The following is a 26,578-nucleotide window of genomic DNA, read 5'->3' as shown; positions in this document are numbered from 1 at the left end:
TAACAAGCACTCCCTCAGGCTTTTAAAAACTTGACTGTGAATATCCAAAAATGAAGAATTTACATTCTCAAAATTTTTCGCCTTTTTTAAAAACATTCAGTTTAACACTCAAGACTTAGTTCAAGATTTGCTTGGTGTTTCGGTCTCAGCTTTAGAAACCAAATGAAGTTTAAAGTGTCTTTTTTCAGTAGCTATTGAACACACATCATTATACAAAACAATTAGTAAAAACACATACAACAGACCACCAGAAGACACCAGTGTTCTCAAAAAGGCATACTGCTAATGTGTGACCCACTGCAGTTCTTCGCTGGACTGCAGTGCAGAATACTGTCAACTTGACTTCCAACTGGTCATAAGCACTTGTTAAAAGTACTTTTCAGTTTGATACCTCAGATCAAATCCCCATTACCTATTTTGTAAGCTTTTCACCCTGTCTCGATTTTTTTCTCTCCTAGGTGTTCTATGAAAAACAATCAAAGGGGTCACAGACCAGCCATGGGAAAGAGCAAAATAAAGTACAGAAGGTAAGCCAATGGAAAGGGAGCAGAGAAACTCAGTCACTGTAACTTGATGGCACTGGCCTGAGATGTTCCTAACAGTAACAGTGAAAAAATGAAAAACTAGAAAGTAGTGGGGTTTATAAGTTCATGCCAACATCTCCCCAGTGGAAAGCAATACTCACCAATGCTCTCAGTGTCTGATTCCACTTCTTCCTCCTGTTCCTCTGGAGCTGGTGATTCCTTTGGAAAACTAGTTTTGCTTTCTTCTGCAAAGGACAATTGGTATCACACTTGTAGGTATTAATTCCTTTGACTAATTTGCTTATATATGCCATGTTAAATAAATACATAGTTCTGCAGTAGTAAAAAAAAAATCCCTTCAGTCCAACAATGGACTTCCTGCTTTTCAGCATTAATTGTAGGGAGAAGTCTGCTTTCAAAAAAATGTAATTTAAAAGCTAGGGGAAGGAAAGACGCACAACCTATAACAGGAAAAAGGTATAACAGGAAGATCAAACAAGTGCCAGAAGTAATGCACCAGCATAAGCACCAAAAAATCCATCCAAAGCTCCACAGGAGACTCACTAGTGGATTTTGCTATCCATGGTACCTAGATCTAGTGTGTTAGATGGCATGCAGAACATCTGAAATAAGACACTGGACAGGCATTCCAAGTAAAAAAGATGTTAAAGTAAGAAATCACAGAATCATAAATACAGGTCTTTGACTGGAAGAGACTGGCGTAGTTAATGAATTGTTTGCAGTACTAGCTACAGAGACAGGTTTGAGCAGCAAACTTTTTCAGGGAGACACTTTGTGGGCTGAGGGACAGTGGGAATTATAGACACCGCAGTCAGCCCAGAAATTCACTGGAAGGGGTCATCTTTTGACCAGAGTCAAAATGAAATGTGGGAACACCAAGAGCAGTAACTGAAGATGAACACTTACTAATAAGGAAGGGGTGAGTGTTGGGAGAAGCCAGAAGCTACTGTAGGTTCAGTATCGAAATCACTATGTAATGGCAGGAAGTACTCACGGACACCACTGTCATCTGCCTGTGCACCTTCTGCTGGCTTCTCATCGGCTCCCTCGTGTTCCCTTCGAAAAGATGGCACGTCTTCTTTGCCTGGTGGTCGTGAAGAAGAACGTTTAGTATTTTTGCCTTCATCTGCCATTTAGACCATTTTCATTTCTTCTCAAATGCTTTGAGATTCCCAAAGATGATATTTGTGTTCAAACGTACATTTTCGTACAAATTGTGTACAAATATGGATAACCCAAAGATACGTCCTGCTTTGTAGGGTGAATTAATTGGCTCAGGTTTTAGGACTCCAGGCTCTGCGTACATTGCCATAGAAAGACTTTCATCTAAATACTGTGTAACAGGGGAAACTGACAACCGATTTAGGTGTTTTGGGCTTCTCTTTAATATACTGGGGGAGATTTGGTTTTGAGACAACAAGGCTATTCCTTGAAAAAAATATCAGGAGATAGATATTCTGAGATCATCTCATATCTGAATAGAGAAGAAGGAGATGAATCTAAGAAAAAAGGAATTTCTTCAAAACATGCTATATTCATGGAATGTGAATTAATAAAATTAACACAATTTAAAAAACTTTACTAAACCTCCCAGAAATTTTTCAGCTTTCAGACTATCATTTTCAGAGTGCTACAATTTCACTAGTTACCATTGTCCTCTGGAGTAGGAAAGATCCAAACTTTTTCAAACAAAAACCAACACATTGATCACTTATATATAAGTCTCTGAAAGAAGCGAAAAAGCACAAGCATTGCTCTTATTCTAAATGTGTTCCACCTTTTGATTTTAAACACGGTCTCCATTTCCAAATAAAACACGTCAAAATGAACACTGGAGAAATTCTGTATGAATACTACTGCTATAAAATACTATCAGAAAATTCATTAGTTGAATATAAAGAAACCTAAATATTCAGAATAACAAATATAGACAGGATGCAAATGAATCTCTTTTTATGTGTAAGTGTGACTCTGATACCAAGAAAAAGTCCCTAAAAATGCATTTCCCATTTCTGGCTTTGGGTCAGAATCCATTTAGGAAAAGATATTTTGAGACATTTCAGACTTTTCAGGTATTTCAGGAAAGGCAAAGTGTCCAAACTTAATGCCACCCATCAGAAGGACAGTGAGGGCAAAAAAATATTATAGTCATGTCATTCTTGTCATTACATAGCCAACCTGCCCAACTCAAGCTTCATCCAAAGGTTCCGAGTCTTTGCCAGAGTCTGAGTTCCCTGCATAATTTCATCTAAGAATTAAAATGAGCTTTTACCCCTCAGGAATGCTGAGAAAAACTTGAAAATAGACATGCAGAAAGTTTGATTTGCAGAAAACAAATCAAAAGACAACAACTGCAATATATCTCAATATATTTAAATGAAAATAATGAGTTTTTAATGGTGTAACAGAACTGATATCACTGAAGTTGAAGAAATAGTTACAGACTAGTTGCATAAATATATAGTGGAGTGTTCAGAGACCTGAATTCTAATTCCAAACCCGGTAATGACGTGTACAATTTGTATCAGCCATTTCACCTCTGGCTGTCTCAGTTATCTCTTGTGAAAAATGAGATAATAATACTTACCCATCTTAGCAAAGTGTTTTGATATCCATAGAGAAAAGTGCTATAAAATTTCAAATTATTCTAACTAATTAGCAATCATTTATCTTCTAAAAATTAAGACTATCATAGTTTTCATTATAAATTAATTCCTATCTGGAAAATGCTTTAGGCTGAACGAGGGTATGAACATTTCCGCCTGCGTTGATAGCTGGGTTCTAGTTAAAGAAAGCTATTGCAACGTTCACTGCGCATATTACTGTGAGAGCATTCAAGCACTGTGCCAAAACAAATTTTGAATTTAAAGACTCAGGGGAGGCTCAAGGGGAGGACATGTCTACTTTGATTGCACATTCTGGGTTTTATCAGTTGGCAGATCCAGAAAAGTTTTGTGTAGGTTCACTGTGATAAAGGCATGCATCCCTCTGAATGTTGATTTTCTTCTCCTGTATATTTTTTGTTGTTGCTGAGACAGATTTCCTAAATCAGCAAGAATTAAGGGGTTTGATACTAAAAACCAAGACAGCAGCAAGCAGAACTGGTGTGACAGTTCTAGTGGGGAAAAAATAGTTAGCAATCAGAAATGTTTGCCTACCCTAATGATACAGTATGCTTGACCAGGGCAGTATTCCCACACACACCCCCAACCCAGTCCTAGTAATTCAAGATACTGGCTTGAAACACTGTACCAGATCCACACCAGATCCACTATTTAGCTTTCTAAGAAGTCACTCAGGAGTGAGTTTAGATTTTCCTTATTTCAGTGGCCAGTGCTACAAGCTGTGAATTTCAGCAAAGTTCCATTATCTTTCAAATTGCCTTTCTCTTAGCGATGTTCTCAAAAGCCACAGCTCACCTCAGAATGGAGAAATGTGTTCATTTGGGTAGATTTGTTCAATTATTTCAAAACTAAGATGTTTCTTGGCAATTTTGCTGTCACACAAAATCCTCATATATATAGGAGCTTCTCAAATTCTCAGTAAATTTGGACATTAAGAGATTTCTCATCTCAGACAACCATCTCATTTATTCAAAATGCAGGATAATTAAATCAAATAGGTGTTTGTTTTGTAACACATAAACAAATTCACTGAGATTACACCACTTTTTTTTTTTGTCATACTACATTTTTCTTCTTTCCAGAAAAAAAAAGGTTTAAATGTGTAAGCTTCATAAATGTACTGTGTGCGTTAATAAATCTAGAAACTGAACGTATTTAGTAGTTATTCTTGTAAGCTGTCTCTGCCCCACCATTAACTGTGTGACTGTGCTTAGAAGACATCAGCTATCTCACCTCAGCTTTGATATCTACAGCAGGGTGATAATCAGTTTTGTCTGCTAATTCAGGAAATGTAGAAACAGGGAACTATTACTGCAGAACATAACTGCAGTGATATCTGTACTAGTATATAAGCAAAAGATTAAAAATTCATCTCTACACTGTGCTAATTTTGCAGGATTTCATTTTTTGGTTCACTCAAAAATGTGCAATTTTTTGTAGAAAAGCTTAGGCCACTGGTGGGCTTGGTGTGGGTGTGTGGAGGGAAAAGTCTCTTGTTCTTTCCTTCAGGACAGATTGTCTTCTATATTATTCCTTTACTTGTCTTTACTCCACGTGAAGGAACTCAGTTAGTGCCAGGACTTTGTTTTGCTTTTTTGCTTCCAATCCTGACTCCTCTTAGCACCACACTATGAGCCTTAGGAGCTACACTCCAACTGGGGGTAACACCAGCCTAAAATGATGACTGCAATGTTCGGCTATCCTGAGGGTGTTTGCTATGAGGAATTACATATCAATCAGCTCTTCCAGGCTAAGGCATCTTCTTCAAGTCTAGCTCTGTTTTGGATGTGCCAGATTTCTTCCCATTTGCCAAGTTCTAATTGTTTAACTCATCTTCAGACACAGTCAGCTCAGCAGTTTTTTCTAATTCTTCCATTTCTTTATGAAAAACAGCACGCCATCGAACAACTCTCAGCATTCCTTTCAGCCTTCAGACCACATCAGAGTGCATCAGGAATTTACTAGGCTGCTGCTGAGCACAACATGTGCAAGCAGTGGAGTTTTGCAGAACTTACTTTCATTCAAAAAAATGTAAAGTCTTTTAGTCCTTATATACACAAGGAAAAATATCCAAGCCTAAATCAGGCATAGTTATCCAGTGCCATTCATCACTATCAGTCAGCATTACTACAAAATTAGTAATAGAAGTCGGTTTTAGACAACCAACCCAAAATGCCAAGGAAACCATTTTTTGTACTAGGCAATATTGCTGCCTCGTACAATAGCTAGAAGACTGGAGAGGAAGGAGAATAACAGAAGATATCAATTCTCACAGCAGTTAAGTATATAAAATATTTACTAGTCAGAGACTGAGACAGCAAGGATAAAGCTACAAAGCAGGATCTAGACACATCATCTTTATCACAGCCCCATTGCCTCTTCCCCGCCACCATCAGAGAGAGGGAAGAAGTGGCCAGGAGAGCCCTGCTTAGAACCTATCACTATGTAGCACGCATTCAAAATATTTTCCTATAAAATTAGGAGAAATAAAACCCCAGCTCTAATTTCCAACCTTACAGCTAAAGTATTTCTCTGCACGAGCCAGATGTCCTAACTCTGCCTCATGCAAGCAAAAGTTTAAAGTCTCTTGAAGTCTGCCTTGCGAATAAAGGTTACCAGGTTTTTATTGAGCAGAAACAGGAACGGGTGACCATCACCACAGTTACTTATTAACTTACAGTATGAAGGAAAAACATAAAAGTGAACCTGAGAACAACACTAAAAACACAACAGGTAATAAAACGAACAGCCGCACACATGGTAAAGCAAAACCAACAAGCCCCGCATTGCAAATGAGGTATGGGATGGTCTATCCCAGCTGCGGAACATCCCTCCCTCTTTCGCTTTCCTGAAGCTAGGCATCTACATGAGAATAAAGGCTTTTCTTTTCCAAAAGTCCCTGTGTGGGAAGACTGGTACCACACAGCCTCTGGCAGGCAGAGGCGGTGGCAGCGGCCTTGCACAGAGGTGCAGGCCCAGCACCAGGCCTGACCCTCTGCCACAGCCGCCTTCTGCCGGACACCGGGGAAGGGCCGCGGCGGGGCAGAACACCCCGTGACAGGCTGCTCTGCGGGGGCCAGCGACGGGGCTGGCAGGGGACACCTGGAGCTTCTCAGGGAGAGCAGGAGAGGGCCCCTCCGAGGAGCCACGGGGAGGGTGCCACAGAGGGGCGCAGCGAGATGCCCGGCACCGGGCGGCGTCGGGCGCATGAGGAGCGGGATTGCTACCGGGGGCAGGTCCGCGGGGGCCACAGGGAGGCCTGCGTACCCCTCGGGAGGCGATGCGGGCCCGTGCGGGGCCGCAGCGGCCCCTCACCTTCCCCACCACGCCGTACCTGAGGCCGCCTCCATCGCGGCGTTACCGGTTTCCAGGCAACCGGCCGCGCGGCGCGCAGAGCGCTCCGGGAGCTGCGGCGGGGGCGGGGCGAGGGGCGGGGCGAGGGGCGGGGGCTCCGCCGGGCAGCGGCGGGGCGGCGGCTGAACGGCGGGGCTGGGGCGAACCACCGTTCCGCTACAAGCCGCAGGGGCTGCCGGCTGGGGGTGGCGGGGGGGGTTTCTCCAGGTGAATCTCTTTTGGTCACCGTTGCGGTCTCCTCAAAATCAGCGGGAAAGTAAAGCGGCTTTGGCAGCTTTCTGCCCGCAGCGCGCCGCAGGTGCCGCGGCCGGTTGCGGCGTGTTTCCCCGGGCGGCGGCGCTCAGGCGGAACGTGCCTGTGTCCGTGCCCCCACGTACACCTGCGGGCGCGGTTTTTATATAAACCCACTCTTTAAAGCCGTTTCTGAAGCTGGCGGCCGGCGCGCTGTCCGGCTTGGCGGCGCAGGGAGGCGCACCTGCCGGCAGGGCGGGCGGGGGCGGCGGCGGGGGGAGGGGACTGCGGCCGGCGGCCCTGGGACAGGTGCCACCGGATGGGGAGGGCCCGTGGGCGCGGTGGGGTGGCCCGGCGCGACGGCCCCGGGCGGGCGGAGGAGGCCGCGCCATGGCCCCGCTCGGGCGCTGCCGGTGGGCGCTGCTGCTGGCCTGGCTGCCGGCCGGTGAGTGTGGGCCGCCCTGGGACGCCCCTGTGGCACACGGGGGCCGCGGCCCAGGAGGCGCCCGGGGGTTGTGCCCGGGTTAACGTGGTGCGGCGAGGGGAAGGGGCGGCCTGGGCCGGGCGGGCGTTGTTCCCCCCCTTGGAGCCCTTCCCTGGCCGGGGGGCGCGGGGCTTTGCCGAGCTCGGCGCGGAGGCCGTGCGAGCGGAGCTGGGCTGCCCCAGGGGCGCGGCTCGCCGCTCTCCCAGGAGGAAGCGGCCGCTGCTTCCTGGCGGCCTCCAGCATGGCTCCCGTGCGGCCAGCGGGGGCCTGACCGAGCGGGGGCGGCGAACTGGGGGGGCTCGTCACATGCACCCACCCCGGCCTTTGCTGCTGGCTCAGCAGCCCCAGCCTCTTCGGGGATCTGGTGTAGCCGCAGTGCTTCCATACCCGCTGGATACGCTCTTGTATGGAGGGCAGGAGCTCACCTCCGTGTCCACCAGCGGCCTCCAGCAAGCAGAGCCCTTTCTGCCAAGTTTTCTGGCCTCCTGTAGAAAATACAGTGATCGTTTTGCCTCTTGGATGCTTGGGTCTTTCTTGATGATTTAGCTCTAAGCACCAGAGTTCAGTTTTTCACACAGATTCCGTGTCCACCAGCGGCCTCCAGCAAGCAGAGCCCTTTCTGCCAAGCTTTGCGGGTTGCCTGATGGTTTCTGACCTCCTGTAGGAAATACAGTGATCGTTTTGCCTCTTGGATGCTTGGGTCTTTCCTGATGATTTAGCTTTAAACACCAAAGTTCAGTTTTTCATAGAGAACCAGTAAAAGCAGCAAAAAAATACGGAGGTATGCTTGTTGAGTGTCTTGCTTGCCAGCTGCATTCCTGCAGGACATTCTGGCCAGAACTTGGCCTCGCTGGCTCTGAAGGTTAGTGTCTTCAATGTGAAGCTGCCTTCAGTGAGGTAGCCATGCCTCACTAGGTTGGTAGTGTCCAGATTTTTTCTTCCAGACCAGGATAAGGACAGCAACATGCAACGGAGTAATGCAGTCCAAGTTTAAGAACTAGACTTAATTTCGCAACTTCTCAGTTTTCTTGGGGGAGGTTAGTATGAAACATCAGGTGTGCAGAGCTAGCCAGCTGTCCTCTGGTGAGAACAGTAGGGTTTTAACTTCTTTAGAAAATATGGAACTTACCTTTCACTCTGACTCTTTTGCAGAACAAAGGTACGAGAAAGGATCCCTTTCATAAAAAGCTTTGGTTTCTGTTAGTGAAAAGCACGTAGTGACTTTGAGTATTTTATTCTTGCCAGAAAGATACTGCTGTAGGAAACCCATGGAAAATCTGGTGTTTCCATGAGCCTCAACAGGTCAAAATTCATATGGGAGTTCATTTAATAGACAAAGAGATCAAGGTTTTGACAAGATTGAGAGTTCGGATTTTGGGTTGGTTTCTTCTGATTTCCTGCGGTAAGAGCCTGTGGGTCAGCTTTTTCACAAGTACAGTGCTCTTAAATAAGAGCAACTGTAAGTACCTGTCACCAGTCTGGACTTTACAGCATTGTAAAGATGACAGATCCTTGGTTTTCCTAGAGGTTTGTACAGCCGCTGGTATTTCTGTGTGTAAGTGCATGTGTGTATATTTCATTTTTCAGAAGAGCCTTGCATTCAGAGTTTGCCCTGGTCCTTTCTGTACTTGTGTGGTATTTTTAAGACAGATGAGTTCGCTCTGCCTGTGCTTTGGGTTAGCTGACTGGGAGCCCATTTCAAACCAGAAACTGGGCAAGTACTGCGGAATTACTTGTTGAGACAGCGTTGCACCTCTGCAGCATGTTTTCCACTGGGTAGAAACCGAGTGAGCTCATATTTGACTGGAACATACTGTGGAGGTGCAGCCTCAGAGGACACTGAAAGAATGATGCTTGCAGTTTTGATCCAGATGTTACTACGTGGTCCCTTGTTCCCTTGCTGTCATCCTGAAAACATGGAGAGGGAAAGTCTTTAAGTACACAATAAAATTGAGTGTTGGTTCATGGCAACCCTTTAAGTTGGTACCTTCCAAGCCTCCCCCTTCTTTGCCTCCTTTCCTGCTGTCATGCTCCCTGGCTTAGAAGCAACTAGCGCACTGGAACACTCGCTCTGTTCTCTGAGGTGTATTCCAGATCAAGCATCCCACACTTGCTCTGCACTGTTTGTATTCCCTTATCAAAGGCCATTGGTGATAACTTCACTATTGTTAATGACAAACACAACTTACTGTATTATCAAAGTTTGAATAAGATAGACGTGTCTGGAGTGTGGCTGAAATAAAGCATAGCTTGTGAGAAACCTCGTAAAACTTTCCTCAGTGGATGCAGCTGCTTGGATAGAAAATGCTGTGGAGGTTGTTACAGATGCTTCAAAACATACATAACAATAGCTTCACTAAAAAGGGAAAAAAAGGGGGTAATTGATGTGTGTTGTTTCAAAGTGGCAATACACAGGTGTTTAACTATGATGCTACAGCCCTGTAGTTGTATTGTCTTAATCCTGGTCACCCCTACATAACATTTTGATGACCATCTTAGGGAGACCTTGATAAAACTCATTTGGCGTTTATAGGAATGGATGGCACTGCAGAACGTTTCTGGTTACAATGACAAGCCAAGGCCGTCCCATCCTGTGCGCTTCTGGGCCCAGCAAATTATCTCCCTCAGCTTGGAGGGACAGTTTTCCCCTGCAGAAGGAGAACACAGAGTGATGTGCTACATAATGGCTACTAATAGTTGCTTTGGAGAAAATAATTTGGTCCATACGGCAGGCCGATGTGTCTGGCTTAAGCTGCCTTCTGTCAGAGAGAGGTGGACTCACGTTCTTACCAGGGTTTGTAACTCTCCATGGCTTCAGCAGAGGGGCTGGTGAGGTCCACAGGTGCAGGTCCTGGATGAAGCTGAGGGAGATGTACTTCAGTTGTTGGTCTGGTGCAGAGTGAAGGTTGCGATGCGAAGTCTGTTCCTGCAGGCTGACTGCCTTCCGTGTTCTCATTTGCAGGTTGCCTCTCCCTCCTGGTGACAGTGCAGGATATTGAGCGTTATACCACTTTATTCGCCACTGTTGTCCTTAAATGTGACTATAGCACCTCAGCTCAGCTGCAGGACGTGGTGGTGACCTGGCGCTTCAAATCCTTCTGCAAGGACCCCATCTTTGACTACTACTCAGTCTGTAAGTGTCAGGCTTGTCCACTAAGGATTACCTCTTCAAATGGAAAGGAGGGGGAAGGTGTTCTTGCTGGGTAATACAGGCTTTTGACCTCTTCCTGCCCACAAACCAGGTCGGGTGGTGGTATTTCCCTGCGCTCCAAGAAAAAATAGGTCACGTCTGTGATTTCCTTTGTAAAGTCAAGGCTTGATGATGTGATGTTGTAGAAATCCCAGCCAAAGCAGCTAATTTGTCCTCCTTGTCATCAACTCAGAGGAGAAAGGCTCAGCCATGTTTGACACATCAGTCTTGGCAGCCCCATCTTAGTCTTCAGCATGTTTGAAAGCAAAGGCCCTGTGTCAAATGGACTTCATGATACCACGGGGGGTCCCATGGTTGGAGCTAGATACCTGTGACCAGGTGTTACTGATTTTAGGAAGTAGAAGAAATGTGCATTTTGGAGGGTAGAAAGACTTGCAAGTAGTAACATTTGGTATGAGTGGCAGCACTTCATGTGCTAACTCGCCACACTCCCCAGTTCTGGTGTGTGCAGCCTTAATTCAGGAGTGTCTAAGATGTTCTTAAGATAGTATGTGAACTGCATCCTGGGGTGCATCAAACACAGTATAACCAGCCAGTCAAAAGAGGTGATGATCCCACTGAATTTAGCGATGGTGCAGCCTCACCGTGAATATTCTATGTAGTTCTGGACCCCACAATTTAAGAAGGACATGCAGGTATGTGAATGCATCCAGAGGAGGGCAACAAAGCTGGCGAAAGGGCTGAAAGTCATGTCCTGTGAGGAGTGGCTGAGGACTTTGAGTTTGTCTAGTGTGGCAAAAAGGAAGCTGAGAGGCAACCTCATGCCTCTCGACAGCTTCCTGAGGAAGGGAAGTGGAGAGGGAGGTGCTGATCTCTTCTCCCTGGTATCCAGTGACAGGACACATCCAAGTGGTTAAAAGCTGCACCAGTGCAGGTTCAGACTTGACATTAGGAAATAATACTTTACCGAGAGTGTAGTCAGACACTGGAACAGGCTTCCTAGAGCGGTGGTCGATGCCCCGTGCCTGATGGTGTCTAAGAGGCATTTGGACAATGCCCTTAATAATATGCTTTAGCTTTTGGTGAGCCGTGAAGTGGTCAGGCGGTTGGACAAGATGATCCTTGTAGGTCTCTTCCAACTGAAATATTCCATTCCATTTTCTATAAACCCTGCAGTATGTTTAAGATGGCCAGCCTTACCTTAACTGCACGCTTAAGACTGAGTTTCAGGTGGGAAGCCTGGACTTGTTTGGTGTCTTGTTGCCCAAACTCCCCTTATGCAGTCTGGATGGGTTGAGTAGGCATGTTACCAAGTGCTCTACAGCCAAGTCCACAAGCAGCTGGGTCTGGGGCTCTGCTGATCCTAACATATTGTGAGTGCTTTGAGCCCAGGCTCAAGCTAATAGCCCCAGCAGGGACGGAAAGCATGAAGGTCACTGTGTTTGCTTAGTTTGGTCTGCTCTTCATGATTCATTGTAGATACAGCAATGGAGGAGCCTTTGACAAGCTTTGTCCTCTCCTGTCTTCACTGCAAGCCCGCTATAGACAATGTTGACTGTATCAGTTACCTCCCCAAATCTCATTTCCCAAATACCTTTCAATTAATTGTTAGTTTATATTGTGAGTCTGTCATAAGAGTATTGCACAGAAATTGCCTCTAGTCCTCCATTAATTGTTAGGTGTCTCTACACATAATCCTTAGGTGGAATCAGTTGATGGATTCTTTTCTGTCTTTATGAGCTCCACAACAGCTAATGGGATACAGGAGGGAAGGGGAGGTAATCCCTACAGCAGTTCATGTATGTCTGGAGATTTTGTTTGGAAAATAATCAGACTTTTGTTTTAGTTCCGGTACTCCTGGGAGTTTTATGACTTTTTTTCCTTATAGTTTATCTTCATACTGGGTGCTACCCTCCAGCCTACCACCATTAGCTTCTTTCTACTGTTGTTCTTTCAGTTGTGAGTACAGGAGGCATCTCCTCTGCAGCTCCTACGTTCTCAACATTTCTGCCATTCCTGTGGCTCTACCTCTGTTTGCTTTTGAGTACTCCAGATCAACTTGGCTTTGCTGGTTTGAAGCCATGCTTTGTATTACTAAACCAAAGCAAATGCATATGTGCATTCAAGGGTTTCTCCGCTGTTCACTGGGCGATAGAAGTTGGTTCTTTGAAATAACTTTTGGCATCCTATTGGATGATGTGTGTTTGTAGCATACCAGGCTGGTTTAGCTCTTGGCCAGGACCCGTCTGACGACTGCAACGACAGCCAGCGAAAAGTGCGCATTGTCATCCAGAAATACGGGCAGAAGGAGCCTGTGCTGGGTATTGACTACCAACAACGAAAGATCACCATTCAGAACCGTAAGTGACTTGACCTCCCACACAGGCAGTGAACTCAGTAACTATCCTGTATCTGGGCCTACTAAGTGTGAAAAGAAGCAGAAACATGACTGATGTCATCTGTAGCTCACGTATTCTGTGAGATGGCAATGGAGTAAGAGCTCTGAAGGGCCCTGGCCCCAGCTGGCCTGAGGGTGTTGGAGGCATTACAAGCTAAGGGTGAGCTGAAGATGCCTGAGCATTTTGCTGAGGAGCACAACAGCAAGCTGAGGAGCCCAGAGGCTAGAAAGCAGTTCTTTCTTCTAAGAAGTATTGCATAATTGTCCAGGTATATAATATGCTCCCTCCCTGCTTTCCCTGAAGCAGTATTATTCGCTCCTGCCAGAGTAGTTATTGGGATAGCTGGCCTAATGGGGACAATGAGCTGTGTTCCAAAACCAGTAGGGTTGGCAGTTGGCAGCAGCCAGTATCTGTTAACATGCATCACCCGGCAGCACGCTGATTATTTCACTCCACACAGAACTGGTCCCACTTCGGAGTAGCATTGCCTTCTAGCAACACGAAGAAAAAAGGGACTGGCAGTTAATGCTGTTTACGGGAGTTCTCAATGGACCGAAATGGGATGGTTTGACAGTGATGGCTACGCTTGGGAAGAGGGGAGATGCAGTACTGTGTGTCACCTGCAGGCAGAGGGCCCTCTTAGTGTCTGTCAGTCCCAAATAATCCACTGACCTCTCAGTCCTCCTCCCGCAGGGGCAGACCTTGTCATCAGTGAGGTCATGTGGTGGGACCATGGCGTGTACTACTGCACTGTGGAAGCTCCAGGAGATACCTCAGGTGATGCGGACAAAGAAGTTAAGCTGATTGTTCTCCGTAAGTGCCTGTAGTTTGTTGCCTGGGTGGGAGATATCTCCTCTTGTTCTCTTCTTCCCTATGCCGACACGTCTCCAGCAGTGGAGAGGTGCTTAGTAACTTACTATGCCTAGGTACATCAGGATCCTCTTTCTCTCTCTGTTTTTCCCATAGATTGGCTCACAGTACTCCTTATCATTCTCGGTGGCCTCCTCCTCCTTCTGCTGATTGGAGTATGCTGGTGCCAGTGCTGCCCCCAGTACTGCTGCTGTCACATCCCATGTGTCTGCTGCCCAACCCGGTGCTGCTGTAATGAGGAAGGTGAGGTTCAAGCAAACGTGCGTCCATTCATGGCTTCTGTCAAGACAAAAGCTTGACTGGGACCTTCCTGAGCTCCACTTTCTCCCTCTGATTCACTGTCTATATAGACTGAGACATTTCTTTGGCCAATGTGACCTCCTTGACCAGCTTATCTGAGCTTAGAGGAGGAAAGCTAGGATACATGGAGCCCGTCTTGCTCCCCTATGTCTTACTTGCAGAACTTCCTCCTCACTCACACCTTGCAACAAACTTCTGTCATGTCATCCAGGGCACGATCCCTTGTATGAGTAGCTCAGGACGTTTCTTCCCTGTCTTGTGGTGCATGTGCACGTGAGAAAGGTAAGCCAGTGCTTTGGTACTACTCTCCAAACTGGCCTAACCTTCAAATGTGTTGCTCTGGGAGGTAATTATGTAAAAATTGGAATTTTCTCTCTTCATGTTATTTCTGAGCTGCTCCTTCCACAAGAAAAAGGGTTTGTTTTTCTTTGGGGAAGGAAGTGATGAGAAAGAAAAGAGAAACATGGTCTCTCTTGGTGGTCAACCCTGCAAATGCATTCTGAGGTTTTGAGGGTCAAGAGAAACTTTGTGTTGTTTTTAGCAGTAATGACAATTCTGCAGCCAGACCCTGTTCTCGTAATAAGGCCACGTTGGTGTTTTAGCTGCTAAAGTCATACATACAACTTCTGTGTTACTTAGTAGTAACACAAGGTGGACTAGTTCCCCTGCAGCTTACACAACCTGACAAAAACAAAACGCAATGAATACATTTATTTATCACTGAATCACGAGATTCTTCCCCAGATGCTGCAAGGAGAGGATTTATGAACAAGGAGTTGTTGTTTCTGGTTTCCCTTTACCTACAAAAGAGCTATTTGGTTTACCCACAAAAGAGCTGTTTGGTACCTTGGGTGTCAGTAAATTGTGCGAGTTTTAAATCTAAGCTTAATTTGCTTAGCCCTTGCAAAGAGTGAACAGAGCATCACTCTTACTGCTAAAACCAAAACAGTTTCAGGGGGCTTTACAGGCTGTCAAATAAAATGCATGGTGTTGAGGAGGCTATGGAAATTTGGCAGAAAAATTAGTTTCCATGAAGGGAGAGAGAGGTGATGGAGATAAAAGGCTCACACCTCCAGGCTTCCTAGTTCTCATCAAAAAAGGGATTGATTCAGAATATGTGTGAGCTCGTTTTTTTGGTTTTCTGTGCTGTAGGAGATGATGGCACACTCCAGACTGCTGCTGTTGTCTTTCCTGCCTCCTGTTGAGGATAGGTAGGGGGGATTCTTGCAAGGTTGCCAAAACCTCTCCCTGCTCATGAGAGAAGGTACAGACAAATCCAGCCTCCTGGACTAGCTGCTGCATTCTGTGGCTGTAATTTCCATCCTAGCTGCTTGCCCTTTTTATCCCCTTTGCAAGGGATCCTTGTGCCCGCTCCCCTCCTCTGGTGCACCTTCTCTTAATTTCATCCTGCCTGACTTCTTTCCACTCCAAGAAATGAACTGGAGGCCTTAAAAGCCACAAGATAGATACAGGGGGCATCTTCAAAAACAGTCCTGAGGAATAATAGTTCCATCTGGCTGAAGAGAAGGCAGAAATCCTCAGCGGTTTTACGAGTTGAAGTGCGAGCCGAGTACTGGTGATTTCTTCCCAATTATCGGCCACTAGAGGGCAGCACAGACCGGCTGAACAGCCCTAGACGCCGTCGAGGCAAGGTAATTCTGGGTGTTTGCAGTCAGGTCATTAACTAACATGATTTTGAACGTAGCAATAAAAGAAGTGCATTGTTTGAGTAATTCAGAATTGGTGTACAGAAATATTAAACATGCCCCAGCAGCAAGCCAATTACATTCCCCCTGGAAAGCTCTGAGAAAAGCCTACCAGGGTAAATAAAACATATGACTTCCTTCTGTTCCTATTAGGTCCTTTTTTACTGTGGACTTCTTCCACTAATGAATTGGTGCAAAATAGGATATACTTGCACCTGGGTCTGACTAGGTTGGAAAATATATATATATTTTTTATAATTGGATAGTTGGCCCAGCAGCTGGAAAGTCTGTCAAAGGTGAAGAACAACCTTTCTCAGCAGAGAGTAAGTGGAGGGAACAACATGAAATTCTGACAAATTTTTAATTTTTTTATAGCAGGTATGAGTTTTGGCATAAGGGTGAATCTGACCTTCCTCAGATAAATATGTTCACTTTAAAAAGGGATCTGTAACTTTATTTCCATTTTTCAGGCAGGGAACCAGTGTATATATTGGGTTCAAAATGGAGGGCAAAGTATCTGGGGAAGGAAGTCCAAGGATAATTCTCATTTGTTCAGCTGCAGGGAGAGATCAGAGAATTATAGGGACAGAGGATGCCCTTGGTCCTAGTGACTTCCTTCAGACCTAAGTAGGTATGCCCAGAGCTGCTGAGCCTTTCACTCCTCAGGCAAAGACTGTGGACAAAACTCAGGGACATGCACTTAAATTCTAGGATATTCTCAAGGGGATAACTGGAGGAATGGGAGAGGAGGAGATAAGGCCTTTCCCTTCTTTTTACCCTTTTTCATTTTCCTCTTCCTCTAAGTTTGAAACATAAACTGGAGGAAAATTGCTTTGGAAAAAAATTTAACGAAGCAAGTCGGACATAAAATGCTTGAGAGTTGCTACCTCTGGCCACACAGCTTTGAAGGAAAATCAGAGTATCAGGGTTAAAACCCCTGAAGTTTCTAGCTTTGTAGTTCACTCTGGTTGGAGCCAGGCTGGGGGGGAGGAGGAGGAGGAGGAGGAGGAGGGAGTGTGGCGTGGAATTGCATGAACTGTGGGGATAAGGAAGGATGTGCTGAGAGGCATGGTCAGTCCCTGTTTTGCTGCAAGTGGTGCTCTTGTAAATTCAGTGAAACAGCTATAGGAGAACATGTTTTAATAACTGGCGTGCTACCCAAAATGGAGAGCTGAGTCCCAAAGAGCGTGCAGTCTAAATGCTGTCTGCTGCAGATGAGCCCAGGGGACAGAATTAATTGGAGCTTAGCTGTATCCTGGTTTCTTAAAGAAGCAAAGCTTATGCAGTCAACCTGTCTGCCTATCCCCTATCTCTTTTTCCCTCCAATAGCTTTTAATTTCATCAGCCAACTTCAGTCAGATTTATCAGAGGGGTAAAAGTCTCAAAGGCAATTACATTCCTGTCTCCTGAACTGTACAGCCAGGGATGTTCTGTTCATGCCTGACCCGAGAAGAGGCTGCAGTAAAAGCCTGCTGCTTCTGAAACTCCAGAGAAACCATGTAAAGGGAATTCTGCAAAGGCCCTGTTGCAGAAAAGCCTAACCCAGTAATGACAAACCATGCAGTGTCAGACTTGGTAAGGGCTGGGGCTTGCAAAATTTACTTGCTTGTATACTTAAGTTTTGATCGTCTGTGGTAGAAGCAGGTTTCCATAAGATGCTTTTAGGTACTTCCAAAAAAGAAGCAGCAATGAGCAATGGTTTTGAAGACAGGGATGGTGAGGTTGTCTCTGTAGAGGTGGCGTGATGGAAACATTGAAAAAAGTGAAGTGGAATTGGAGCCTGGCCCCACAAAGGAGGGGTCTGGAATTAGCAGTGGTGGAAAAATAGTGAGGGGGAGAAATTTCCACTGAGTTTGCTCTTTTGGCACATTGGACATTGCTGCTGAGGACAGGAACTTCAGTTTGTTCACCAGTTTGACCACGCTGCTCTAAGGGATTTAATTTTAGCAGTCATGCTGAGGTAAATTACAGAGAGAGAGGCAAGAGTGGTTGAAGGACTAGAAAGGGAGAAGCTAGACAGTGTATCTCTGAGTGCCCTGTTTGTGGAACAGAGAGGAAATGGTGGATTATGGTGTGGAAAATATGATCTGGACAGAGCCTACATGAAGGTGGCAAAAAAAAGGTCTTGTTTAGCTGTAAATCAAAGCCAAAACAGGAAAGGACCAATGATGAGCTGGAAGAGTTTAAAGAGTGAAAAAATAGTGTAGTATGTCTTGCTGTATGAAACATTTTCCCCCCTTTCTGCAACTGTACTCATAACGACAGGGCAGGTGGAAGTCTTGCGTTTGGTTATGTGCTGTGTACTTAATCATGGTGCCATTTGTTTCCAGTTGCTGGAACTGTACTGAGTGTCAGGCAGTAACCCTTTTCTTCTGTTTGAGGTATCTTTTTGAAGCTGTACAACTTCATATTGGAATTTCCTGTGCTCTGTTTTGTTTTTGTCACAGAGTGGAGACAGCTTTTCATTCTGTGAATTTCCTATATCTGATCACATCCAAAGGCTACAGTCTATCAAGTAAAACAGTACGTGGTCTGCAAGCTGTGCTTCCCAGAATAGATGCTGTAAGCTTTCTTCTTCTTTTACAGTACTGGAACGGCATCGGTTCATGAAGCAGGCTCAGGCACTTGCACCTTGGATGTCACCCAACATGTTCTATGGAGGTGGCGACAGGAACTCGCAACTTTCCTCTTACCAGCTGAACCCTCTACTGCAACAAGGTGAGACCATGGGCATAGTTTCAGAGGGAAATCAGAAAGAGAGACAGGTAAAGGAGAGGTTCAGCAGTGAGACTTTAGCCTCTCTACTACAGAAGAAAGAAAGATGTTCCTAGCATGACAGCTCTGCTGCATCTACAATGTACTATAGACTTGCCTGGGTGGATAAATACAGTCTATCCATCTTAAGTGCCTTGCTAGGCTCCGTGCTGGGTGCAGTGGTTTAATGCTAACTAAGGTATATCTGTGCTACACCCCAGCAACTGCAGGGTAAATATACCCAGCTTATCTTGCTTCATGTGGTAGAGGAGGGTACTGTCTCTTTGTTCTGCTGTGTTGGTCACGGTCAACTCCTTATAGCCAAAATTGACAGGACAAGTGAGTTGCAATTTGTTTTGAGTTCTTATCAAATGTCTAGTCTTCAAATGATTAAGGGCAAACTGCCTTCTGTGCCATAGATCTAGCCTGCATGCAGCAAGAAATTAAGGACTCCTAATAAACGAGGAAGAATTTTCCAGTTGTTCTGCCCCAGAATTGCTTGTATTAGTGATATCTATTTGTAACTTTGTTGGGGGAGGGAAGATTAAATTTCTGAAGTCCTAGAGAAATAAGTAATAACTTATTACCAGTAATGTTATTTAATTGCTCAAGGAAGATAGGGGAATTTAACATAATAACTTCTCAAATAAATATAGCATATTTTTCATCTGATACTAGCTTTTCATCACTATATGGCAGTCACAGATTTACTGTGTGTCTGATGAGTCTTTAACTGTTGTTTGAAGAAATTGTTTGCAAACATCTTAAATGCTAGATTCATACACTTTTTTAGCCTGCTAGTTAATTCTACAGGTACCATTTTTTTCCTAGCCAGGGCACAACTTTTCCTTAGGAAGAGCTGGTGACTGAGCCACCGTGATTTAAGACAGAATATACTGAGTCTTCTCAGGGAAATCCGTGTGCGTGCTGGCAGAAAATGGGCAAGTTCCTCGGGCAGTATCTTAGCCTGTGTTTTCACAGTGCTTGAATCTCCTGTGCTTAAGTTTCCTTTAAATTTATTTCAGGTCAGCTTTTCAGAGGTGTTGGGTAGGGGAGACCTCTAAGGTCATCTAGTCCTACCTCTTGCTCAGAGCAGGACTGTCACCAACCTCAGTCACATTAGCTGTAGCTTTGTCCAGCCGAATCTTGGAAATTTGCAAGGGTGGAGATTCCATGATTTCTTTGGGTAACTGTTCCAGAGCTGGACCAGTCTCCTAGCAAAGAAACTTCTCCATTTGCTACTTATATCTATATGTGTGTGTGTGTGCATGTGTACATGTATATAATTTTTTTTCTTTTGCGGTATTGCTTCATACTTATTTCAGTTCAAAGAGATATAAGAGGAACCACTATGAAATTCCTCTGATTTGTTTTTTTAAATAAAATTTGGTATCAATGCTGTAGGAAAAAAATGTTCCTCTTTTTAAATACATAAACTGTATTTCCAGGTGTGCTGGATGCTTACCTCTCTGCTGTGCAAAACACAGATCATGCTGCAACTTTGCTTCCTTACTAAAAAACACTAAAAAAAGTTACTAAAAAATAATAAAACTTACTAAATAATACTACTTACTAAAAAATTTACTGCTCTTTGCACCTTACCTCATGTGACCTGGATGTGCTGGTTGTGGTGCTTGAGACTTGTGCAGCTCTTGTAGCGAGGAGGAGCAGGAGAAGAAAGGTCCCAAAGGGACTCCGCCAGGATCATTAGTGCAGAAGGGCTCGCTCTTTATTCTTTCCCCTTGAATTGCTGCATCTCCTGTGCTTTTATCCTTAGATGTGTCTCTGCAGAACAGTCTTCCACTTGTGCAGCCCCAGGCTCAGCTTTCCCCTAACAAGGGTGTTTTGGACTATCTGGAATCTGAAATCCAAAACCTTAACATGCCACAGCTCCAGCCACCCCCCCACCAGCGGCAGGCTGCCCAGCCCAGCTTGCTGTCCTCCCTGGGCTCCGAGATCGTGTCACCTCCTCTTGCTGATCATGTCTCCTCCATGCATGGGAGCAGCAACTCCTCACGGCCACAGAGAGCGGCCCGCACCCCCAGATACTGGGATTCTGCAGCTGAGGAAAGGAGGGAAAACCGGAGGTGGCCCTTGCCTTCCGGTGAGGATTCTCATTCTAGCTACAGTCGGGACAGGCAGCGAGAGGACCATTCTCAGAGGCAGAGGACAGGCGGCTACAATGGGAGGCCCCAGCACTCCAGACGGGATGTGTCACCACCACGCCAGGCTGAGAGGGGCAAGAGCAGTAGCAGCAGCTGCAGCTTCTATCCAGAGGAGGCCAAGGAGCGCTCCAGCCACCGTCGTGACTGGAGACAGGAGCCCGCAGGAAGGCGAGACTACCAGCACCATACCAGCAGGAGCAACATCTCAGGTCAGCGGCGGCACAGCTACTCTCCCCCTTCTCGCCGGGGGTCGTGTAGCTCCTCAGAAGAGCAAGTCCGTCTCCCAGCGACAAACCACAGGCGGCGGCACCGGTCTCGGGAATGGCCGGAAGATAAGCCCCCCAGTTACCGCTCATTAGAAATCATCCCAGGTCAGGAGAAGAAGCAAAAAGGCAGCGTGGGGCCACGATCGGTGAGTCAGCCGCCTTTTTGCTTTCCCATCCGAGGCAAGAGGTGGGTTTTGGGGTGTGAGAGTGAACGTTTGTTACTTTCTGCAGCCTGTTGTCTTTCAAACGGAGGGCAAGGAGCGCCGGGTGCCCTGTGCAGCTTGGTTGTGAAAAGGCTGCCGAGTTCCCTGCCTTCAGACAAGTTGCGTGGCCATAGTGAGTTCAGGGACCAAGTGAGCAGTCAGACAAAGCAGGTCCCGTCACATCCCACACCAGGTGACATACTATACCTTCTCACTCCTGTCCCCACCTAGAGGCATTTGGGGCTCTATGTATGTGTTGGTGTTAAAGTAGCTGTTCTCCTGGCATTGCCTGGGGAAAAAGCACTTCCAGAGTGCAGGCAGCAATACTGGGCAACCCTCTGCAACCCTCTCTTGTGTTGGTTTACTTCTGATTTCTTTTAACACGTGCATGATTATCCTATTATCATTCTCCAGCATTTACTTTTTATAGTATCTTGGTGAGATTTTTAAGATTGTTCATATGGGAAAGCATTCAGGTAAGATGCCTAAAACTACATGAAATGGGCTTTACGATCATGGGTGGCTATAGCGGCGAGAAATGTGTGGTCCTCCAGGCTGGGTGGAAGAGGATGGCTCGCTTGTTGGGACTCCTGAGAACGGAATGTGCATTATATGGGCAGTGAACAGCTATTGGTCACAGCTCATCTTGTCAGTTTATGCTGGGACTAGATTTCAGGTAGCAACCTAAGTGTGAAAATCTTCATATCGCAATTGCTAGTCTCCAAGCTAGACAGCATATTCCCCTTAAAAAATGAAGTTTTTCTAAAATAAAAAAAAAGTCGTGTCCCTTACCATATACCAGGTGGGAGTCTTCCCAAAAGGCCGTATTTTGCACATTATCGTTTTCCCTTCCAACTTTTGGAAGGAAGTGCCATTCTAGTTCCAGCTGGGATGGATGTATGTATGTGTGAATGGTTTCATTATGGTGCTCAGAGCAGGAAGGAAGGCACAAGATTTCCATTCATCTTTCCTTGTTCCTGAATCTTCTGTTTTCTCTTGCAGGACAGAGGAAGTTCCCACAGTGCAAGAAGCATAGTCATTTAATGCCAGTACTGAAAGAACTAAGAATCCCACTGGACTCCTCTTAGCTTTTCTGCTATGTAGGTTGGGATGCCTGCTTTTAATCAAACAGACAACCAGCAAAAAAATAGATGAAGCAGCTTCCCTTTGGACTTCCAACTCTGAAGAATCTATCTCTAGTCCTCATGAAAGCAATATATAACCCATTTTTATTCTTGCTGTGATGTGGAAACTTAGGTTTGCAATGGGCTGTGGTCCGTTGGAAACATTCTATTGGAAACAGCAGATTTTTTCAGTAAATGGTATCTTCCCAAGCCTTTAAAGAGAGGTACCAGTTGTCTTTGTTAGGTGCCTTGTTACTGCAAGGAGCCTACTCTGTAGAATACTGGTCCTTTGCACACCAGTTACTGAATAAGGGCTCCAGTGATCACAGAACTGTAAAGTCACAGGACAGTAGAATAATAGAGGTTGGAAGAGGCCTCTGGAGGTCATCTGATCTGGTCTCCTGGGAGTCTGGTATGGGAGGCATGGCATCTCCTTTGTAAGGCCCACTGTTGGGCTTCAGAATGTGTAATGTTTGCTGCTTCTGCCTGGCTGCTCTGCATAGTTGGGGCAGTTGCTTCCTTTTGTCCCCAGTAAGCCTCTCTCCCAAACAGAAGGACCATGCTGTTGGAAGGATGTTTGACTGCTTTAAAAAAGACTCACTAGCACATCTGCAAATTGCCAGCTTGTCTGCCCTATATTGACTGAAACAACCTGCCCTACTTTAAGCTTAGACCTTAGTGCCTTAAAAAATAGTTGTTCCTAGTTTTTAACTCAGACTTGAATTTATTTGTAAACTTGAAGGGCTAGATTTACCAAGGTTTGGCCATCCCTACAGGGACTGAGCAAGGTATGACTTCAGTCCCTCACACTGTGGACCAGAACTTCCTTCAACACTGGGAAGCATGGCCTTGGTGGATATATCTTTCCTAAGCCGTGTGTGCTTTTTCATGCATTTTATATTCTCCCTTTGCTCTCTGTGCCATGCATCGTATACACGGGGTGGGACAAAGGGCTCTGAAGAAGTCTCACAGTCACTGTTTTTACTACTGTCCTTGGTCTTTACCCTGACACTTACCAACTCTGAATATGTGGTCCATCTGATCTGTAGCTAGATTGCAGGGTTTTCTCATCTCTCACCTTGCAGCTAGGACACAGAATTTCTTTATGCTCTGAAGCCAGTTGCAAAGGAGGAAAACTTGCCGTTTCTCCTTGGTCTGATTCATCTACTCTTTTCATTTAAAATGTGCTGGAAAAAGAAAGGTTCTCTGGATGCTGGATGCTTCCGTGGGAAAATAGCTTGCCAAAGGCACTTCTTGGATTCAAGAGACTCAACTGTTGGCAAGGAGCTTTTGAAGCATCTTGTGAATTATTTTGTAACCCAGAGGCACTAGAGATTTGCCAGTATCAATGACTGCATTGCCTAGCTTATTTGCCAGCCAGTGCCACACGGGACACTTGCTACTATTTGTTCTTTAATGTCCTAATTACTGATGTCCTTACACTTTCCGTTGGAAGACTGACTTGGAGAGGCTTTCAATTTGCCCACCTCCTTCTTTTCTTTGGACAATGATGGGATAGCAAATGCTCCTAACTGGATATCTGATGAGGTTGCTGGTTGACCAAAGGCTACTACAGAGAGTGCTCATTTTCCTACAGTTCCTTGGCTGATGGTGCTTATTTCTAATTCCTGTGTATGGAGATGAAGCAGCAGGACCCACTGGCTTCTCTGGTTGACTTCATTTCAGAACTAAATGCCTACTTTTTGAAGACACAGGGGCTGTTCACCAGCAGTTGATGGCTAGCACAAAAAAGAGATATAAGTGCTAAAAGACTAACTCCAAAGTCAGGAAGGCTCTATTAAGTGTAGTCCTTGTCTCCATGAGAACACAAACGGTGAAAACTGTGAGCTGACCCATGAGTTACGTCTGAAATATAGAGAATTAAGTGTGTTCGCAGAACTTGCAAAGCCAGTATCACTCTTGAATCTGGTTCTCAGCCACTGGCTGTGAATAGTTTTTATTCTTATGTAATGATATTATGAGGATTTTATGCACCCCCTCTTCTATGATAGACTAGTATTTCTATTAGTTAAGAGGAGTTTATGGTGACTGCAATGACAGAAAATAATATGGGGCTGCTTCTTTGAAAACTAGCATCCTGTTTTGACTTTAGCATTCCCCTCTGGTGACTTATAGCAGATACCCAGGGCCCTGCAGGTTCTACCCTCAGAGGCTGAATTGGTGGTTTGGAATTTGACTCACTCCTCATGCTTCCAGTAGGTCCATACATCATGCAGGACAACTTCTTCCTATCCTCTCAACCCAGCCCAAATGTCTGGGTTTCAGGGAAGGGCTGCTCCTTTCTCTGTCAAGAATAGAGGCTATTGAGACATCAGATGAGATCCCAAGATGGTAGCATGGGCAAGAATTCCCTTTCCTTCACATTCAAGTGTGTATAAGCCAACATTCAGCAAGTTTCCCCAAGAGTAAGAACCCCCTCACACAGCAAGAAAACCCAGCTGACTGTGTAACAGTAGCAGCTGTTGAAGCTTGCCGCTGTAGGATGCGCACGCTAACTGCAGAGGCTGTGCTTTTTTTATCTAAATCCTATGAAGAAGCCTTCCGTCTTTATTTGTTACTCTAGTCCCCGCAATTGAGCTAGGGTGACTAATTGTAGATTGCGTGAACACAATTTGTGCTGTGTGAAGTCTGAAGAGTTTTATCTTTATCATACTTGAGTTCCTCTTCAGTCACTTTTGTTCATATTTACAGAAACATTAAACAAAGCTCTTCAGGGAAAATTGATTGTATCTTGGTCTTAATTCTGTCACATCTTAAATTGTGACAGAAGAAGATTATGTTATCCAGCAGGGAAGCAGAAATGGTACCAGGTTTACTGGTCCACAGACCACTGCAGTTCATAAAACACCAATTGGTGTGCTGTGAAATAATGACAAAGGAAATCTATACATGCATGCTTTACAACTGCAAGCAGACAGAAAAGTCGGAAGGAAATAGGTTCTGCTTTGAATGCATATTTCTATTTTTAATTGGCTAGAAATTGGCAAGAAAGCCATTGTGACAGCACTGCACAATACTAGGTGGACTCTTTTTTTTCCAGTAAGATCACAGGGTCTTTGACTTTTTAAAAGAGAGAGGGAATTGAGCAGCTCAAATACTGCACACTGAAAGAAATAACAGTAGGAAATAGCCTAACCTCATTCTTTCTAAGCTGCAGTTTATTCATGCTTAATTTTTCAGCCATTCCAAAGAGCTGATGTTTATATGAGCCCATTTGCGATGAAAAAGGTTAAATATGTTTCACATACAGGAGTTACTGCCCTTCTAGACTTCTGTTCTTTCTGTCATGTAGTTGAAGGAATATACCTTACCCTCAAGAATTAATTTTCTGTCTCAGATAAAGTGCTGTGATAGCCACTGGAGTTACCCTAATTTAAAATAATAATGTAATGAGTAAGTGACCATGCCACATAGGGTAGATAAGGACACCCATGCTACTCCTGTCAGCTGCTTTCCACCTCCAACCAGAGATTCATAAGAGAGATAAAAAAATCATGTAATTTTTCTTTGATAACTTGTGATAACTGGCTTTCTTGCTTATTTGCAGAGCGCCCTGCCATTCCAGAATGCCATTCCAGGAATGGAGGGCACGAGCTGCTTCTTGTGCAATCATTGATCTGGTCTTGGCAAGTGCCTGTTTGGCAGTAGAAAGTGCTGAAATGCCCAGTTGCTATCTCTGGGATTGTATTCATGATAGCACTAGCTAAAGTTAGGCAAACTTCAGGGTGGGAGAAGCTACCTGTGTGATAACAACCACAATGCAAAGCTGTTCAGCAGTCCGTATTACTACATAGGGTAGCCAAGTCCCCTACGTGTAACTACCTCCAGCAGCACTGGTTAAAACACCCACTTAATGTGGTTAGAGCCTTCCATTTGTCGACCTGACATAGGAGAGGATGACACTTGAGGTTATATTAAATTAACCCCCACAAGTAATGACTGCTTGTTGCTATTTCTGCTAAGTTTAATGCCTATAATGTGCCTTCTGCATATTATTCCAACTGTAAAAGCAGATGGTAAATGTGTAGATTCTCTTCAATGACTGTCAAATGTATAATTAAAATATAAGAGAACTTTCAACCAGTGGCTCTTGTGTGTTCTTCCTAGATCGTAAATTGCTTTTTAGTGTTTGTGCTAGAAATGGAACTGAAAATTCTCTGTTCTTCTGGAATTAACCTTCTTATACATTAGTAAGAATTTTCTGTTGTTATTTTTTGAGCAAAAATGCAAAATGGTTTGCTTGCACGGGAGATTTGTTGTTGTTGTTCTTATTTTGGGAGACGTTTTTCTAAGAAAGAAGATAATTTGATTAAATACTCACCCAGAGAGTGGAGAAACGTCTGGGAAACCATTGGCAGCCCTCTTTAATGATGTGACCCAC

General features: G+C 45.0%; 2 protein-coding genes across 2 annotated transcripts in view; one reads left to right on the top strand and one right to left on the bottom strand.

The window, feature by feature from the left end:
• CFAP44 (cilia and flagella associated protein 44) overlaps window positions 1-1,678 on the bottom strand; it is a 42,135-nt gene extending 40,457 nt beyond the window's left edge. Inside the window, exons 1-2 of the mRNA XM_027817008.2 lie at window positions 1,540-1,678; window positions 686-769 (exon numbers count right to left, since the gene is read on the bottom strand). Coding sequence (XP_027672809.2) covers window positions 686-769; window positions 1,540-1,678 — 223 coding nt within the window. The remainder of the gene's footprint in view (window positions 1-685; window positions 770-1,539) is intronic.
• Window positions 1,679-7,083: 5,405 nt separating this feature from the next.
• ILDR1 (immunoglobulin like domain containing receptor 1) lies at window positions 7,084-26,277 on the top strand. The gene is made up of 8 exons (XM_055712250.1): window positions 7,084-7,199; window positions 10,201-10,371; window positions 12,600-12,749; window positions 13,482-13,601; window positions 13,755-13,901; window positions 18,251-18,382; window positions 20,196-20,995; window positions 22,055-26,277. The coding sequence occupies exons 1-8, from the start codon at window positions 7,145-7,147 to the stop codon at window positions 22,094-22,096; spliced, it is 1,617 nt and encodes a 538-aa protein (XP_055568225.1). The 5' UTR covers window positions 7,084-7,144; the 3' UTR covers window positions 22,097-26,277.
• Window positions 26,278-26,578: the final 301 nt, after the last annotated feature.

This window comes from Falco cherrug, chromosome 5 (assembly GCF_023634085.1).
Source record: "Falco cherrug isolate bFalChe1 chromosome 5, bFalChe1.pri, whole genome shotgun sequence".
NCBI lineage: Eukaryota > Metazoa > Chordata > Aves > Falconiformes > Falconidae > Falco > Falco cherrug.
This window is presented reverse-complemented; position numbering and strand designations above follow the sequence as displayed.